We start from the raw sequence: 18990 nt of genomic DNA, 5'->3' as shown, positions 1-18990 counted from the left end.
TGAAAACAATTTGACTTTTTACAGTGCAGTTTTTAGGCAGCCGTTCTTGTGGCGAGTGGCGAGTGTCGGCATGCCTCAGCATTGTACCTCGGCATAACCAAGCAAATGAGTAAAGCGAAAAATGGTAGCAAATGCGGCACGCAGCGGGAGATGAACGAAGAGATTGCAAGGGAGGAAAGTGGAAGAGGACGCTACAGTGAAAGCATGAGGTGGAAAACAGAGGAGGAGAGTATGGCAAAATGTTGTGAGGGAAAGCAGAGTGCCACACGAGACTACGAGATGGCGCCATAGTACTATTTGAAATCTGATTGTGTGCACGACACGAATTGTGTAGTACTTTCTGGAAGCCACACAGGTGCCAGCAATTACACTGGAACATCCGACAAGTCATGTGTAAAAGCCAACACACTTGACCCGCAGGTCAGATTCTCAAAGATTGCAGACTCTGCTCGCCTCCTATTGACGTGCTTGAGGGTTACTTGTTTTGCAACATTTCGCTCCACTTGCAATGTGCCACATGAGACAGATGTCCACACCAGTGAAATTAAAACATGTATAGAGCTGCGCTCATGTTTCACATTAGGGAGTATAGGTAATAGCTGGCAAATTTTATGACGTGAAAGTATCCTGCAAAAGCTGATCATCATCATCATCATCATCATCATCATCATCATCATCATCATCAGCCTGGTTACGCCCACTGCAGGGCAAAGGCCTCTCTCTCCCATACTTCTCCAACTACCCTGGTCATGTACTAATTGTGGCCATGTCGTCCTTGCAAACTTCTTAATCTCATCCGCCCACCTAACTTTTTGCCGCCCCCTGTTACGTTTCCCTTCCCTTGGAATCCAGTCCATAACCCTTAAAGACCATCGGTTATTTTCCCTCCTCATTACATGTCCTGCCCATGCCCATTTCTTTTTCTTGATTTCAACTAAGATGTCATTAACTCATGTTTCTTCCCTCACCCAATCTCCTCTTTTCTTATCCCTTAATGTTACACCCATCATTCTTCTTCCAATAGCTCGTTGCATTGTCCTCAATTTAAGTAGAACCCTTTTCGTAAGCCTCCAGGTTTCTGCACCGTATGTGACTGTTTGTAAGACACAGCTATTATACACTTTTCTTCAATAAAACTTGGTGCTGGGCTAGTTGGTGATGCATTCTTTAAAACTGATGGTAGCGCTAAAGAGGAACGGACACACGAAGAAAAGACGACACGACGACGAGGAAACGCTTTTAGCGTTTCCTCGTCGTCGTGTCGTCTTTTCTTCGTGTGTCCGTTCCTTTTTAGCGATACACTTTTCTCTTGAGGGATAATGGCAACCTGCTGTTCATGATCTGAGAATTCCTGCCAAACGTACCCCAGCCCATTCTTATTCTTCTGATTATTTCCGTCTCATGATCTGGATCCGCGGTCACTACCTGCCCTAAGTAGATGTATTCCCTTACCACTTCCAGTGCCTCACTGCCTATCGTAAACTGCTGTTCTCTTCCGAGACTCTTAAACATTACTTTAGTTTTCTGCAGATTAATTTTTAGACCCACTCTCCTGCTTTGCCTCTCCAGGTCAGTGAGCATGCATTGCTGTTGGTCCCCTCAGTTACTAAGCAAGGCAATATCATCAGCGAATCGCAAGTTACTAAGGTATTCTCCATTAACTCTTATCCCCAATTCTTCCCAATCCAGGTCTCTGAATACCTCCTGTAAATACGCTGTGAATAGCATTGGAGAGATCGTATCTCCCGGCCTGATGCTTTTCTTTATTGGAATTTTGTTGCTTTCTTTATGGAGGACTACGGTGGCTGTGGAGCCGCTATAGATATCTTTCAGTATTTTTACATACGGCTCGTCTACACCCTGATTCCGTAATGCCTCCATGACTGCAGAGGTTTTGACTGAATCAAATGCTTTCTCGTAATCAATGAAAGCTATATATAAGGGTTGGTTATATTCAGCACATTTCTCTATCACCTGATTGATAGTGTGAATATGGTTTGTTGTTGAGTAGCCTTTACAGAATCCTTCCTGGTCCTTTGCTTGACAGAAGTCTAAGGTGTTCCTGATTCTATTTGTGATTACCTTAGTAACTAGTTTGTAGGCAACCGACAGTTAGCTGATCGGTCTATAATTTTTTAAGTCTTTGGCATTTCTCTATTTTCCCTCTTACCGCTAACTCATTGATCGGCTTCTTATGTACCAGTTTCTTCCGTTCCCTCCTCAGGTCTAGGCTATTTCGAGTTCTTATCATCCTGTGGTCACTGCAGCGCACCTTGCCGAGCACGTCCACATCTTGTATGATGCCAGGGTTAGCGCAGAGTATGAAGTCTATTTCATTTCTAGTCTCGCCATTCGGGCTCCTCCACGTCCACTTTCGGCTATCCCGCTTGCGGAAGAATGTATTCATTATCCGCATATTATTCTGTTCTGCAAAGTCTACTAATCGCTCTCCCCTGCTATTCCTAGACCCTATGCCATATTCGTCCACTGACTTGTCTCCTGCCTGCTTCTTGCCTACCTTGGCAAAGTCGCCCATGAGTATAGTGTATTTTGTTTTGACTTTACCCATTGCTGATTCCACGTCTTCATAGAAGCTGTCGACTTCTTGGTCATCATGACTGGATGTAGGGGCGTAGACCTATGCAACCTTCAATTTGTACTTTTTATTAAGTTTCACAACAAGATCTGCCACCCTCTCGTTAAAGCTATAGGATTCCTGTATGTTACCAGCTATATTCCTATTAATCATCAATCCGACTCCAAGTTCTCGTCTCTCCGCTAAGCCCCGGTAGCACAGGTCGTGCCAGGTTTTTAGCTCTGTATATGCTTCTTTTGGCCTCCTAACTTCACTGAGCCCTATTATATCCCATTTACTGTCCTCTAATTCCTCCAATAGCACTGCTAGACTCGCCTCACTAGATAACGTCCTAGCGTTAAACGTTGCCAGGTTTAGATTCCAGTGGCGGCCTTCGCAGCTGCTGGGGACTCAGGGCCGGGGTTTGATTGTTGTATTCATATGATTGTTGTTGTGGCCAAATACTGCACCAGGGTGGCCAATCCTGCTCTGGTGAGGGAGTGCATTACCGGTTCTGGTCACCGGAATCAGGCCGCACTCCAGGCCTTGTTTAAGCAATTTTATCAACACGTGGATTTTTTTTTTATCCGGTGGAAAATTGTGGGCACCGGGATTTGAACCACGGTCCTCTTGCATGTGAGGTGGATGCTCTGCCTCTACACCACCGCTGCACCTGATAAGCTGATACTGGAAGCTAGCGATTCAATTACAGGTAGAAGGGAAGGTAAAGATGTGCCTGTGAGCAGCCTTCCATACCTACATGGCATGTCACAGCGAGTTGCGAAGGGTGGGGCAGGATACAGTTTCAATGTCATCTTTTCAGCCGAGAATATGTTAGACGAAATGTGTTGCTGCTGTGGAAAGAGAGGGGTGCAATACAAAGCAGCATGATGTATATGCCCCGTGTAACGAGGGTGTGGTTTATGAAATTCCCCCCTCATGTGGGAAAGGCCAAATCAGCCAGACGAAATGGTGTGTAACTATCTGAAGGAATGCAGGACTTCCTTGAAGGGCCAGCCAACATCTCATCTATCATTGCTTTGTGAAGAATGTAGCTGCACTTTTGGTCTTGAGATAGCGGAGGCCTACTACATTAAGAAGGCAGGTGATAGCTGTGTCCCGAGGCTGTCTGTCATGCTGCACAGATTGGAAATAGATGACCTTGCTGCTGCTCTTCAAAGAATGTGGCATCATTCCAGATTAGGAAGGTACAGCGCCAACTAAGATGATCACGAGAGAGAGGACAACACGGGACAAGCGCTTGTTCTGTGTCATTCCTCCTCTCGTGACCGTGTTGGTCGGTCGGTCGGTCGGTCGGTACTTGTACCGATGTGCCTATGTTTGTATCTAAGAGTTTTCCCATTTATCTGGATCGCATGGAGCTGCTGTGCTGAGATAACGGGGTTTGAAACCAACCATCAGACAAACCTGGGCATGTGGCAGTGTGTACATGCGGGCTGCCCTTCTTCCATGAACCTCTTTTGGGCCAACACGGGTCACTGTGGGTGAGGGACTGGGCACCACATTCGAAGGAACCTTGCTGCCGACTGGAGTAGTGGGTACGTTCCACTTGGTCTGTGTGGGTCTCCAATGAATCTCTTTGATGCCACATTTGGTCCCTCGGTATGTCTCAGTAGGTGTGTGCCAAGGAACGTCTTTGACGCCAACTTGCGTAACTAGGTATGTGCCACTGGGAGTGTGCTGCTGTATACAATGACACAAAAGATTGCTTAAACTTCTCTGGTGTTGAGTAGAATCAAACCGACACAGCAAGGGTTTCTCGAGGACAGCATCCCAACGCATGCCGGAGGCCGCGTGCAGGTGTTCACGGGTGCGGGGTGCACCGAGTGTTCTTGGGGAAGCAGGAGTTGGCAGTGCCGCTGCAGTACACGCCTGGTACATAGCTCATTTCGATGGTGGCACTACGTTGTGTCATGTTGCATATGGGTCGCAAGCCCCAAGGGTAGTGTTGGCCTGGCAGCCTGGGGCACAGCTGGAAGCATCCGAAGGTCCTGGCAAAGCATGAGTCGACTGCTAACAGAACAACTTGTTTATTCTAGCATCGCAAAGAGCGGCCGGTCAGGTCGACCGAAGTGGAGAGACGGGAGAGCACGTTCGACGGAAGAAATTGGAGCCTCTCTCTTGGCGTCCGGGGGCAGCTGCTTTTATACTCTCGGAGTTGAGGGCAAGAAGGAATGGCTCGGGATGAGGCGCACGTGACGGCGCCGCGTGGACACGTTGAGACTAGAAGGTGACGCATCCGCCGGGCCGGCGCCGGTCAGACCTCCTCGCTTCACAGTTGGGGAGCTCCTCTCCCCGGCTGCCGCGCTTTGACAAGCGTGGGCACCAACATGCACACACACGCACACACGAAGACACGTGGCTTTGAAACATGCCTGGACGCGCAGGGCAGGAGGCGTTGCGGTAGCGCTGAACGGGCCAAAATGTCCGCCGCTTTGAACGAAGCCCCGGCGTCCGTTGCATCCGCGCCGGCTATACCGCGCATCGTAGGCGAAACGTAACAATATTGATTCAATGCTAACACATTACCGTTGGCATTGATTGTGAAATCGGTTCTGCCGCAGGTTTCTTCTACCCACAATAACTGCTTCAAACACTTCCCTGTTCTTTTATTCCCAGCACAGTTAAGGAACGCAAGTGATATGCAAATGATGAAGGCGTATGTAATTTTTGCATAAGTTGACCCCCACACCTTCATTTTAGCATTTTGGAACTGCTTCTCACATTATATCTGAACATCAGATATTTTTTGAGCATTTTTCTTTTACTATATGATAAAGGAACCAGTCTCTTCGGTCCTATTACACCAAGATAGTATTTCTTTTACTGTTTTCATGACCCCACACTTGTTTTCTCCTCTAGCTTTCAGATCCGTGTTATATACAAGTGTTTAAGAGTAATTATGCTTTTAATTGCTGTGTGATAGCATGTTACACACATTTATGCAGTTTTATACACTTGTGGTGCTCTACTCCAGTTTTCTTTTCCCCCAGTGAGCGTGTGCTGTGGCTCTGTGGATGGAAGCAAAGGCACGACGGTCTGCAAGGCAATGTCTTCAACCATAGGTGAGCGCAAGGAAATTCACTGATTTCAGACTGGGAAGGAGCTACAACTACTAGCTGACCTTTACAAGAGATGCACTATATAACATATACAATAATTGACAGACTAAGGAAGAGAATTTTCGCAAGTTAACTTACGGACTTTCACAAAACTTTTTTACGATATTCTATTCTCTATGCACTTCGAGTTGCCATTTAATTAGGCCTTGTTCTGTGATTTGCTAGTCCCCTGGTTAGCTCAGATGATAAGCGACTACCCCGGTAAGGAATTGGTGTCAGGTTCGACTCCACAGCCAGGACAAATTTTGTTTCACCCGTTAAGTTTACTTTCTGAGATACCTGTATGTGTTTCCTTTGTTGCTTTTTGCTGCAGTCAGATGGGCGGCAATTTTCACATTAGTGGACCGTGCTCGACCTTGCAGACTTCAGCGGGATGGACTTGCCAAACTGTTTTTGCATGTTTGGATTATATTTGTGCTGAAAAAGTTGTCATTAGCTCGACCCTTTGGTTCTTTTAGGATGCAAAGTACATCACCATTTATTAACAATGAATTATCACAGGGTAGTGAAAATAAAAGCAAAAGTGTGTGAAAACCGAAAAGATTTCAATTTGAAGATAGTACCAAATCAAGAAAAAAAAAATCCAAATATTGAATCAAATATCGGAAAAATTTATCATCAAGTTCGATGTTTACAAATTTTGGCCAAAAAGAAAAAACATGGTGATGCACATGCTTGGAAGTTTCCTAGCATTGCATGGTTCGTCTGGTCATTGATTACAGTGGTATCGTTGGCCTTAATAATAATTTAAACATTTTGTTATCATGCGGCGTCGATGGCGTCAACGCAGAATTTTTGAAAAGTAGGGTTGCTTACTCATTCATTTTTTTTTGTACGAACTTTTCGCTCAGACTTTAAATTCTGGTGTGCTGCCTTGTGATTGGAAGGTGGGCAAAGTGGTGCCATTGTTTAAATCTGGTGACACTCATTCTGCACTAAATTATAGGTCAATATCATCGACCAGTGTCCCTTGTAAGATCTTTGAACATGTCATTTATTCTCACCTGGTTAACTTCCATAAAGCTAATTCTTTTTTCACATCTCGTCAGCATGGTTTCAGGAAGACATTCTCCTGTGAAACATAATTTAGTTTACTAATGATCTATTAGTAGTATAGACTTGGAATTTTATATTAATTGCGTGTTCTTAGATTTCTCTCAAGCTTTTGACCTGGTCTGGCGTGAACTACTTTATCTTAAGCTCAGTAAACTAAATCTTGACACTAACATTCTTGCGTGGATAAAAAACTTTTTGTTGAACTGACAGCAATTTGTAACTGCTAATGGCTACGATTCTTCTCTCAGTCCTGTGCTTTCAGGAGTGCCCCAAGGTTCTGTCCTTGGGCCTCTTCTTTTTCTAATTTACATAAATCATTTACATGATTGTATTAACTCCTCTTTTAGGCATTTTGCAGACGACTGTGTTGTATATAGCATGATTTCCTCTGATAATGACACATCACTACTACAGCTGATCCTGATAATATTTCTGATTGGTGTAACACATAGAAAATGAAACTCAGCGCGACGAAGTGCAAACTAATGAAAATTTCTCGTAAACTATCCACCAACACTTGTAAGTGCAACGTAAATAGTTCCTTTCTCGAAAAAGTGATTGCTTACAAATACTTAGGGGTCCACAATAATTCTAACCTGTCTTGGCAACCACACATTAATTATATTGTCAGTAATGCTAATTGCGTACCTGCGCCGTAATTTTTTAATGGCCTCTTCTTCTCTTAAACTCCTTCTTTATAAAACATTGGTTCCTTCCAAACTAGAATGCATCAACTGTGTGGGATCCATTTACTGAAAGTCTTGTTAGTCACCTTGAAGCTGTACAGAATCGTAGTGCACGCTTCATTTTTTATAACTACTCCCATCTTTCCAGTGTTTCATCTATAAAAACAGCGTTACAGCTTCCGTACCATTCATCATGCTGGAAAATAGCATGTCTCTCCTTATTTCATGAGATTTACTACCATAACCCTCGTCGTAAGCCAGAATTACTTTCCCACCCTTCATTCATATCATTTTGTATTGACCATCGTTATAAAGTGTTTGTTCCTCGTTGTCACACTAACCAACACTTTCATTGTTTCATTCCTCAAACTTATATTGACTGCAACCACTTGCCCACCTCCGTTGTATCTATTACGGACCCCAGTGACTTTAAAAATATGCTTGAATATGTCACCTAATCTCAGCTTCGCATTTTTTTCTCTATTTATTGTTACCACTTCCTTCTGTAACACCCTGTAGGCCCTGAAAGTACTTAAACAAATAAATAAAATTGAAAAAGAATGTAGCAAGCTATCAGTAATTTAGCTACATAGAAATCAAGATATACAGTACAATTTACTTTTATTAAAGGGAACTCCAAATTAGTATACCAGCATTGATTACAGCTAAGTTCTAGTATACAGGTCTCGAAAATATTTTCTTTATCAATAGAATTTTAATCGAATGACATGAAGTGATGTTTTTACCTCTGAAGCTAAAGAATGAGTTATATTGTAATGAATACCAATCAGGATCTTATCTCAACAGTGAACCTGCGTATTATGGCAATCTCTTATTGGTATAGAAAGTTTTGCTTTCCAGTTTTGCTTCAAAATACAGAAGGGCTTTCTTATCTTTATGGCAGGTGGGTTATCATATGGCCAATCTCGCGACAGATGAAAGCATAGACCGCACATCATGTGATTCAATCACCGCTTCACATGTAGATATCGTTCGTGCCGTGCAGTTTAGTTGTGGTCAGCAATGATAGAAGGCTGCCTCTTCGTTGTCAGTTTCAGTGTGGTTTGCCACCTGTCAAATATTTTGAAATCGAGCGGGTCAGGAGAAGCTCACACGATACCCCCTACCCCTTCCCACTTTTCTCGTCAATCTGCTGTCCACACCTATGAATGCAACCAGGCAGTTGTCAAACTATAGTCAGGTGCAACTTTAAAAAAAATGGGAGGCCCCGCCCAGATGACCGAAGCGCGACAGGCGATTAAAATAGTTCCGCTTCAAAAAACTGTGCTTCTAAAACGCGATATTCTCACTATAAATAAATACTTTTGTATTTTGATGACTGCTTTGGTAGAGCTCTCGTGATTGAAATGCTACAGCACATGCCGGATTGTGAGAGCAAAATAACCATCTGCCTTCTACAGTGCTACGCGTCATCTGCTTTTTAGCTTCATTGCCAGGGGCAAAAGTAGAAAGAGCAGCCCTGCATGGCTTTTGCACTGGTTTACATGTACATGGCACATTTACTACTTGTTTTCCGAGCTTAAAAGGAATGAGTTGCTATTTAACAAAGACATAAAAAAGCAATGCATTCATCGAAACCATTGCAAACCTGGGGCAGGAAGACTACCAAGGCAGGAAAGGTACAAAATTGCTTCATTCATCATTTTAAATAGATATTATTGGTTTTAAATAGCATAAGATTTATTTTTTTGTGTGTTTTCACAAACTTATTTTCAAGAATGTGATAGTTATTTTTTTCGTTCCTTCTCACATTATTTTTTCTGTTTCTTATATAGCAACACAGTACTCGAACACACCCGCTGCTAACAGTAGGCACCAGATTTTGGCAAACTTTCCTCGTTGGAGCCTCACTTTGGAGCAAAACAAAACATCGTGGAACAAACACGCCGCGGCATCCTCTTTTCAGACGAAGTGTAGCGCAGCGTCAACGATGCTCGCTGCAATCTTTCTTCGCCGGATCACAGCTCAGAATACACGCACATGGCACAATTGGCGCATCGTGAGCTCGCAGTAATATTTCCGGCAGTGTAGACCACCACAGACGGTTTGGGAATTCACTCTGACGAGGAGCACATGCATATCGCTGATGCTATTTGGCCCAGTTCGAAGCGCGGGCAGCCATCTTCTCCATTGGCGGGGTCACCGGCCGTCCGGCTCGTGATGTCAGTCTAGAGTGCGCCCCCATTGGTGGAGGCTCATGTGCATCCACCTTGGAGGAGTAAGTGGCCCTTTTTTCTGAAGTTGTATCCCACTGTAGTCCACAACACTTTCGCACCCACCGAATAAATCAAAAGCTAGTCTCATCACAGATTGCTCTAAGGAACAAAAATTTGCGACATGCATCTACGAACGGCGTTGGGAGTGAGAGGCCGTTGTATGGCGTGTTGCAAATATGGCGGCCACGAACAATTTTCTTGCCGTGCTGCACATTTGCTTTGGTTTGAGAGGCGGTTCATCGGCTTTTTGGGTATCGTGCAGCCGATGCAAACAGATCCATGTCGATTCAGCACAGTACCGCAACTTGAACCTTGGTTGCCAATGCCCAACGAAGCAACACTGGGCACATTGATTAGGTTTCATTGCCTAGGCAGCGTTTCTGTGGTGAAAATTTACCACTGCCTGATACGGTAATGGGTCTCCAGCCGTTGCAAAGTGCTTGCTGCTAATAGGTTTGTACAGCTGGCTCGTCGCATGATCATGCATGCTGGTTAGGTTGGTGGTTGTGTCGAAGTGGCGTTAAGTTCGTCGCCAAATATATAACACGATCCGTGTGCCTTACGGCAGCTAATTGGCCTGACACTTGCGCATGCACTTGACAAAATATGTGCCGCTTTGTTTGCTGTTCCCTGTACCGGCATCATGCTATTGTCTCATCGCTCCTGTCGGCCTACATGAACTTTGTACTGACATTGGTGGCCCCAGCCAACGGGCCGCCGTTCTACGAATGTCCGAGTTCTGGTGCTGCGCCTCACGTCCCCACATCGGGTCGACGTCGAGGAGCCCTTGCAGAGACGGTGTCAACTGGGCGCGCTCGACACACCTGTTGCACCGAAAACAGTGAAGTGCACGGCAACGAGCACGAGGGGCTCCACGGCGCGCACAGCACTTACGTGGGTCTCTGCACCGAATAAACGAGAAATCTAATCGTAGATATTAGATTCACAAATTAGATTATTGAAACATTCATTATTTGAGTATTCCCACACCTCTAATAATTAGGCTGGAAACATTACTGGAAAGTCTGAATAAAGAATAAGACCTATTTTATTGAACAAATTCGTGATGAGAAAGTAGCACTGAAATGGTGCTCTATTGTATGTAGAATTAAGAAATATACTAAATACGCGGCTCGAGGCAGTCTAATATCTATACGTGTGTCACCATCCCAGATCAATTTCTGGTGCTCACATATACTTAAGACAGACCAGATTTGCATAAGAAATAGGATTAAACACGCCTGTTTCACTGTGATATTTGCAATAATGCTCACATAATTCGAATACACCAAATGTGTTTTGCGTGATAGTGATAAACTGATAGAATATAATGGCAGTTTGGTAAAAACGGTCGTTGGCAAAGTCATGCAACGGATCCATGGCAATGGTATTAACCATTTTATAGCAAGCACTGTCCAAATTTTCGCTGTCACGAGGCACTAACAATAGAACTCAAGGCCTATGTTTTGTTTTTCTAATTTCTGTTGAACTGGCCATTGTGCCTATGGCTGCTTAGTATGTGTTTGAATCCTGGCTGCATTTCAGTTTGGGTGGAATACGAAAATACTTGTGTAGTGTGCCTCAAGTAGTACAAGTCGGAGAACTGTTTGGGTGGAATACAAAAATGCTTGTGTAGTGTGCCTCAAGTAGTACACGTCGGAGAACTCCATGTTGTCTCCACTAAGTCATCCCTCACAACCCTCAGTGCAGTTTCGGCTCGTTAAATCCCATAAATTTTAATTTGTTAAAAGGTTGACTTCTCTGGTATTCAATAGGTGTCACTTACCAAACCAGCTTGTGCTTTTGTGCCCTTTAAAACTTCATCATAAATCCAGTGTCAATCACTCTGAGTTTAAAGATAAATTGATATTGCAGCGCACTGTTATCTGCAAATAATATTACTTTGTTTGGCTTGCTTATTTAGAGCAAATGAGTTCCAGGAAATGCGGAGCCATGCTGAATAGTGCTCTTCCCTCACCACCATCCCATGCAGGCTGGAGAAAGAAGGTAGCTATGCCCGCAAGGCAGCCATCCACATGTTCAACCTGCGTCTACGAGAAGCCATTACAGTGCTCAAGGATGCAGCCACCGCAGCACAAGGTCAGCGGCTTTCTAATGCCACCTCACTCAAGGTTCTTTCGACGAGTTTAACCAGAAGCAGGGACAAGTAAAATACCAGCTGGCCAAGTAGACGCAACACATTTCTGTAATCAGCATCATTTTTTAGCATGTAGTTGTTAAGGAAGACTCAAAATTTCAAAAGCTGTTCTCTAGAATCTCAGTTGGAAAAGTGTACAAATATGAGACGAAAGGAGACACTACAAGATGTACACATGAAAAGTGTGACAGATTGGACTAAAATAGATAATTAGGCGACATCTGCTCGGGAAGTCGGAAACACTGAACATGACAGCATAGATGAAGCAGCGCTCGCATGGGCAATGGCGATGGAGACACAACCGAGACGAAATGCCAAACTGTAATTTGGCTCTTCGCCCATTTCAAAGCGCTTTTCGTGGACAGAGGGCACACCACAGGAACGGGTGACATATAATCACGTAATACGCAATCTGCAAGCTCAAAGTGCAATCGCTCTGTCGCGTGAATGCAATTTTATCTTGAGTGTCTGCTGCTAAGGACAGCGTTTGTGATCCGAGTTCTTGTTTGCTGGCGATGTGTGCGCACATGGTGCCAGCGCTACTAAATGCAAAATGGTGACCAGTAAAAAAGAGGAAGATGGGTGACCATGAACAAGGGGGCTTCAACACACAGGTTCCCTAGGTGATAACGAAACTATGAATGGCAGAGAACCTTGCCTTGCGGTATGACTTCATGACAGCTTGCACCGCGCTGCTGTGAAATTACACCTCAAGATGAAATTCGCATATAACTCGCACCTTGACTTTACTGTTAAATTTTTTGAATTTTTGGCATGGCTTATATACGCAAACATACAGTATCACCAAGGCTGGGGGATCCCCCTCGTGCAACCACTGTGTTGTATGACTGTGCGTCTAGGCAGGCAAAGAAGCCAGCTGATGGAACATCATATCCAGTCTGTGCTCAGCTTTCTTCCACTTCTTTGGCATTGGGAACTCGGTTCATAGCTGGGAAAAACATATTGATATCCTCCGTTCTGTCTGTGGCACGATTATTAGCACAATGTGGTGTGCACCTTTATGGTGTAAATGCAAGTGCAGTGAATTGTTCCTGTTGGCATGAAGTGTCTCACCCAGGTTGTGCGAGTGCAAGCAGCCTGGGCCTGGTGGCACTGTCCCTGTCGGGCTACACAAGGGAGACTCGGGAGTCCTGGCGGGAGGTGTGGCACTCGCTCCGTCTCTCCCTGGGAGACCCCTACCTGCAGGCCATGTTTGCCTTCCTGACGGCCGCCGATGACAGTTACACTGAACTGCTGGTCAGTGGTAGCTGTAGCACACATATACTTGACATGCAGGAAGGTCATTTCACTGTGGCAGCAGGCCTCTGTGTGTGTAGTTGCCAAGGCTACCAAGCCCAATGAAGATGCACCAGCAAACATAGCGCGAAAAAAGCTTTGGTTATTTTCACAAGAAAGATCGCTGCAGCAGCAGCGCATAAGAATCATCATTGTGCATTTTGCAATCCTACTGTGTCCATACTGAACACATTTCATTTGTGCTCGTAGTGTGGTTTGTAACATGGAAGCAGGGATTAGCAGCATCTACCTGAAAGTGACCCCCCCCCCCCCCCATAAAGAAGATTATTTGTAGCATGCCATTAGTCTCATCAATGACTCCGAGCATGAAGATGCCCACACTCATGTGATCAGCATTTCTGCCAAACTCCCGCGCAAGCTGCCCTCTGCCTGGTTGCCTGAGCAGCAAAACGCCATCAAAACTCTCCGCAGGAACGCGACATAGTGATACTATTGCCAGCCAACAACGGTAGTGTCAAAGTTAGTATGAACACCAATGACGATGCGTAAAATGTTGGACCTTGTTCAGGATAGACACATCTATACCATCCACAATTGTGACCACACACAGGTAGAACGGGATCTTCAAAAGCTTTTAGCGAACAGACGTTGTCCACTTTGTGCCACCAGAACACAAGTCTCCTTATTAGTCACTTCTTTGGCACAGCGGCTCTGCTTCAGCACTATATCGTCTCCCGAAAAACCACAAATCAGGCACTCCAATGCAGCCCATTGTAGATTTCCCTTCCTCTGTCCAGCTACCTTCACCGTGTGTGTGCTCCACTTGTTGGGAGTGGCTCCACATTTGTTCGCAACTATCCGGACTTTATTGACAAGGTACGCCACCTCGCTGTAGATGGTGATGAAGTCATGGTGTCATTTGACGTGGTTTGCCTTTTCACTAGTGTTCCTGTGGCTCTTGTAGTGGACGCTTTCAAAGCTGCCCTTCTGGCTGATGAGGAGCTTTGTGAACATACGGTAATTGCGGTACAGGTCCTCGCAAGGTTACTGGAATTTTGCTTGAAAAATGCTTACTTCAATTTTCATGGTGTCACTTACAAGCAAGTACACGGAACCCATGTGGGCGCGTCAGTTTCTGTAACCGGTGCAAATCTAGCTACGGTTTCCGTGGAAAGCCAGGCTTTGTCTTCTTTTCATCCTACTCTGAAAGTTTTCTTTCGCTAAGTTGACGATTGCTTTTGCATCATAAAAAAAGATGCCCTGGCTGCCTTCACGGATCATCTAAATAGCATTGAGGAAGCGATAAATTTCACTGTCGAAGAGGAGGATTCTGGACGGCTACCTTTTCTAGACATAGTGGTAGAATGGGACATACAGTGGCTATCTTTCAATGTTCACTGGAAGGACACACACACAGAGCGATATCTTCATTTCAATTCTGTAAACCCTGTGGTGTGCCATAAACAGCCCGTGGCATTCTCATTAATACAGAGAGCTCAAATGATTTATAATAAGCCAGAAGACTTAGATTCCGATTTGGCCTGCATTTTATGTGAGCTCGGCGCATGCAGCTACCCGAAAAGTTTTATTGCTTCTTCGGAAAAAAGAGCCTCGCGACCTACGGAACCACGTAATGGCCAACGTCGCACCGCCATTCTGTATGTTCCTGGCATCAGTGAAGCTTTGGCGCATGTCCTGCGTAAATATAACGTGCAAGTAGCCCATGTTCCCAGCCGCAAGGTACATTGCAAGCTTGTCTCAACGTCAAGGTCAAACTAAGGAAAGAAAGGTTCCCTGACGCTGTATATAAGATATCGTGCGTGGACTGCAATGATGTCTACATTGGTGAAAGTGGTAATTTTGAGTGGCGCCTAAAGGAGCACATAAACGATGTGAAAGTAATAAAAGTCACTTGCAGTGCGCTTGCTGAACACGCAGAAACCTAGCAACACGATTTCAACTGGAGCCAAGCTTCAGTCATCGTCCAAGAAAAGAACTTGACAAAATGACAAAATCTGGAATCTCTAACTATCCAAACAACCGCACACACTCATGACACGACATGGTCACCCAACAATTTGCAGTTTTCCATGAGAAATTGTAGTAGAGGGTCTGTTATGGATACAGTTGAATCCCAGCACAATGAAGTCCACTTCATCAAAATTTTCGCCACAACAAAGATTTTTTAATTCTCCATCAGTGTCCCATAGAACATAATGCATCGAAATTCCCTCCAAAATGAACTATTTATTTGCAGACACATTTTCACTTGAACAAAGTTTTTATGGAGCAGACGTGAGCAAAATTATTTCAACTGTAGCTCATCAAAACCCCTAAAACTGTTTTTTCATGCCTTGACAAATCATTGACTTTGATAGCTTAAAGAAAATTATGCAGATCCCATGCACTGTGGGAACCAATGTAAGCAAAGCTTTCTGTGCTGTTTGCTTTTACTGACGATAATTAGCGGTGATGTTGATGGCGAATGTTTAATTTCTTCAATGTTTTGTCCCACAGAAGAGTGGTGAGTTCATGTTAAACGTTACCTTGTGTGCATCACTGCTGCTTGTCTGCATACAACACAAAACGCAAACGGAGAGGTGTTTGCTTGAGGCATTGTTGTGCGCCATATTTCATAACCTCTGAGAGGGTTGAGCATTGTCATTGCCTCACATGGTACACCACATCGTGGCAGGAGCATTAAACTTGAATTGGATTATGGGGCTGTACGTGCCCACAACCGAATTTTGAAGCAGGCTGTAGTGGTGCACTCCGGATTAATTTTGGCACCATTGTGTTCTTTAACGTGTCCCGAAATAAAAGTGTGTGAGTGTTTTTTATTTCGCTTCCGATTAAATGCAGCTGTTTCGGCCAAATCCGCAACCTCGAGCAATGCCATAGCTGCAAAGCTCTCGCGGCGGGCACAGAAGTGTTGATTTGACGTGCAACCGCTTCCAGACCCTGCAGTGTGCTCTAATTAATGTGGCTTTGCTTCTGCACGCCATGCGTAAATTGTCTGCTAGATATATTTGCATGGTTTTATTTTTTAGAAATAGCAGAAACGCACTGTACCGCACCTTGAACTTAAGTTTGTCCAGTGTTTCCCTGCCTTCTCACGTCACCTTTTCCCTATCCCCCCCTCCCCCCCTTGTATTTGTATAGGAACTGCGAGCGAAGAGTGGCAAGGCTCTATTCACTTGTTTCGCGATTGCATCGGTTCTACCCATTATCTGCCCCCTCTTCCCCTCCTCTCTTCCACTCTATCTAGTTTGCCTCTGAACTTGCACATTGGTACAAGGGTAAGCGCTTGCAGGGGGTAACAAATAATTACAACTGTCAAGAGGCTAATGTGATGACGACCCGGGAGTTCCAGACGGCATTGTGCACATTCGTAGCAGTGAGGTCCAAACGAGCGCGTCTCTTTTCTTCTCTGCCACGCTCCTTCCATGTATGTACATGCTCTGAACCGCCCCCCCCCTCCGGCGTGGTGTGGCAGAGAGCAGCAGCCACAGCAGCAGCAGCAATGGGAAAGTCGGAGAAAAAGGCAAAGAAAGCTTTGCTTTAAAAGAACACACAAACTGGAGCTGTTCGGGCCACGACACAATGTAAACAAAACTGAGAGCCACCATGCCGTGTTGGTGATGGTAATGCAGTGTGCTCTTATGGAGGAGCATCCAAGCTCCGAGGAAATGTTTTGTCATATTCGTTAGAAAAATGGTGCACATACGAATAACATACACGCAATAATTTTATTTTTATAATATTTTTCATTATTCATTTTTATAAAGTTTCGTGTAAATGGCTCTGGTGTACAACACCAATTACCATACGAAGTAGCGGTTGCGATGTCGAATCCCTGCAGAGTGCAATGAGGCGTTTGGATGATGCACGCTTGACAAAGAACGATCGCATGCCATTTGGTCATTGTCTCTCAAAGCTGTTGGATCGTCAGCTGAAGCATGTCGCAGCTGACAAAGAAACACAAGTTTTTGTCGCTAGAAGAGAAGGCTGGAGTTATCACTAGGCTGAAGCTGAAAAGAAAAAAATCAATCATTGCAGATAAATTTTGAATTCCAGCTAGCTCTTTTTTCACAATATTGAAGAGCAAGGATACTATAGAAAAAGTGCTAGCTTCAGGGACATGAGCGAAGCACAAGTGAATCAGCTGGTACACGAGGCCTCGGACAAGGCAGTTTACACCTGGTTCGTGGAGACACAGGTCAAGAAAATCACCCTTAGTGGTGATATTGTGAGGGAAAAAGCGCTGGATTATGCCTGCATACTAGGAATAGATTACTTTAGGGCCAGTGTAGGTTGGCTGAACAGATTCAAGTCACGCCGCAGCATCATCGGCAAGGTTTTGTGTGGTGAAGCTGTTTTGTCGGATAGTGAAGGCGCCACTGCTTGGATGTCAGCCAGCCTCACAGGCATCCTGAAAGACCATCGGATAATTATAATGCCGACAAGGCCAAGCTCTTGTACGAGATGCTCCCCACCCTAGATTTTAAGGGGCTGCACTGCCACGGAGGTAAGCACAGCAAGAAGAGAATAACTGTGCTCCTGTTCACCAATGTGGACAGTTCAGACTAGCGGCTGCTTTTGTTCATTGGAAAAAGTACCAAACCCTCCTGCTTCAAAGGAAAGTGGAGCCTTCCCGTGTAGTACATGGCTAACACTTGGGTGTGGACCACCCGGGCTATTTTCGGAGAGTGGGTCGAAGCCTTCAACCGGTACACGGGCAGGCAAGGCTGAAAGGTTTGTCTACTTTTAGGCCATTGTTCCGCCCACATCATAGAGGACACCGAGCTGGAAAACATGCAGTTAAAGTTTTCTCGCCGAACTGCACCTCCATCATTCACCCCTCCACCAAGGGGTCATCCAGAGCATCAAGTGGGCCTACTGTGAGTACCTTATTCAAAGGCTGCTTCTGAACACGCAGTTGGGCTGCGAAACAAACGTGGACCTCTTTGTGGCGCTCCGAATGATTGCTGCTTCATGGTGCACGTGCCATTATCTGCAACTGCTTCCGCCATGCTGGGTTCACTGCGCAGGCTGCCGAGACTTTGTACTTTGAGAACGAAGGTAGCAATGGAGATAGGTTGCCATCTGATGAAGTTGCAGCTGCCTAGGCAGCCCTGCTGGAAAGTGGAGATGTGTTCGCCGATGTATATCCCAATGAGTACATCCAAGCAGTCTCGAGTGTGGGTGTGTGCAAAGAATTGAGACACCAAGAAATCTTGAAGAGCGTCCAGGAAGGCTGTTTTGTTGGACAAAGATGAAACAGCCGTGCAACGTGAGCCCGGACCACCGACTGCATCACAGCTAATGGACGCATTCGATACGATCACAAGCAGGCTAATCTAACTGATGTTTGGAATTGAAGCTTGCTTTTTGCATCAGTGAGTCACGTATCGCCTATGTATTTGATATGACGACAACGAATTTCTCCTTCAACGAAACTTCGCACGCCCATCAGTTTCATTGTAGCGGGAGTCAACTGTATACACGTGTAAAAAGTGGACAGTAAAAGCGCATTTCTGTGCAAAATATGAGCTAGAACTCGCGGGCTCTAAGCCCCGCCCTCCAGCACCAACTGCTATATTGCCAGGCTATGTGTGACGTCACGTGCTGCATGCAACCGAGCCATCATCTGCTACGAAATTGGCCACTGCACCACATGACGTTGGAGCATAGCAGCCGTTTGTTGCTGTATTTACTCCTGATATCGCCTGCCATGTTTTCTACAATGCTAGCTTCACTTGATGAAGCAAGCGACGAATCTTTGAACATGAGAAGCAGCGATGGCACTACGCATTATGACTGAATCGCCACCAGCTCAGTGATGAAACAAAGCCTCAGAGATATGCGCGTGCCGGCT

The 18990-nt window shown here is 45.1% G+C and overlaps 1 protein-coding gene across 2 annotated transcripts in view; it reads left to right on the top strand.

The window, feature by feature from the left end:
• Nucleotides 1–18990, top strand: part of mio (GATOR complex protein mio) — a 534566-nt gene that overhangs the window by 344603 nt on the left and 170973 nt on the right. For both annotated transcript variants that reach the window (XM_070532612.1, XM_070532613.1), the window contains exons 17-19: nt 5590–5661; nt 11691–11797; nt 12922–13112. In XM_070532612.1, coding sequence (XP_070388713.1) covers nt 5590–5661; nt 11691–11797; nt 12922–13112 — 370 coding nt within the window. The remainder of the gene's footprint in view (nt 1–5589; nt 5662–11690; nt 11798–12921; nt 13113–18990) is intronic.

This window comes from Dermacentor albipictus, chromosome 1 (genome assembly GCF_038994185.2).
Source record: "Dermacentor albipictus isolate Rhodes 1998 colony chromosome 1, USDA_Dalb.pri_finalv2, whole genome shotgun sequence".
In the NCBI taxonomy this organism is placed as follows: Eukaryota; Metazoa; Arthropoda; class Arachnida; order Ixodida; family Ixodidae; genus Dermacentor; species Dermacentor albipictus.
This window is presented reverse-complemented; position numbering and strand designations above follow the sequence as displayed.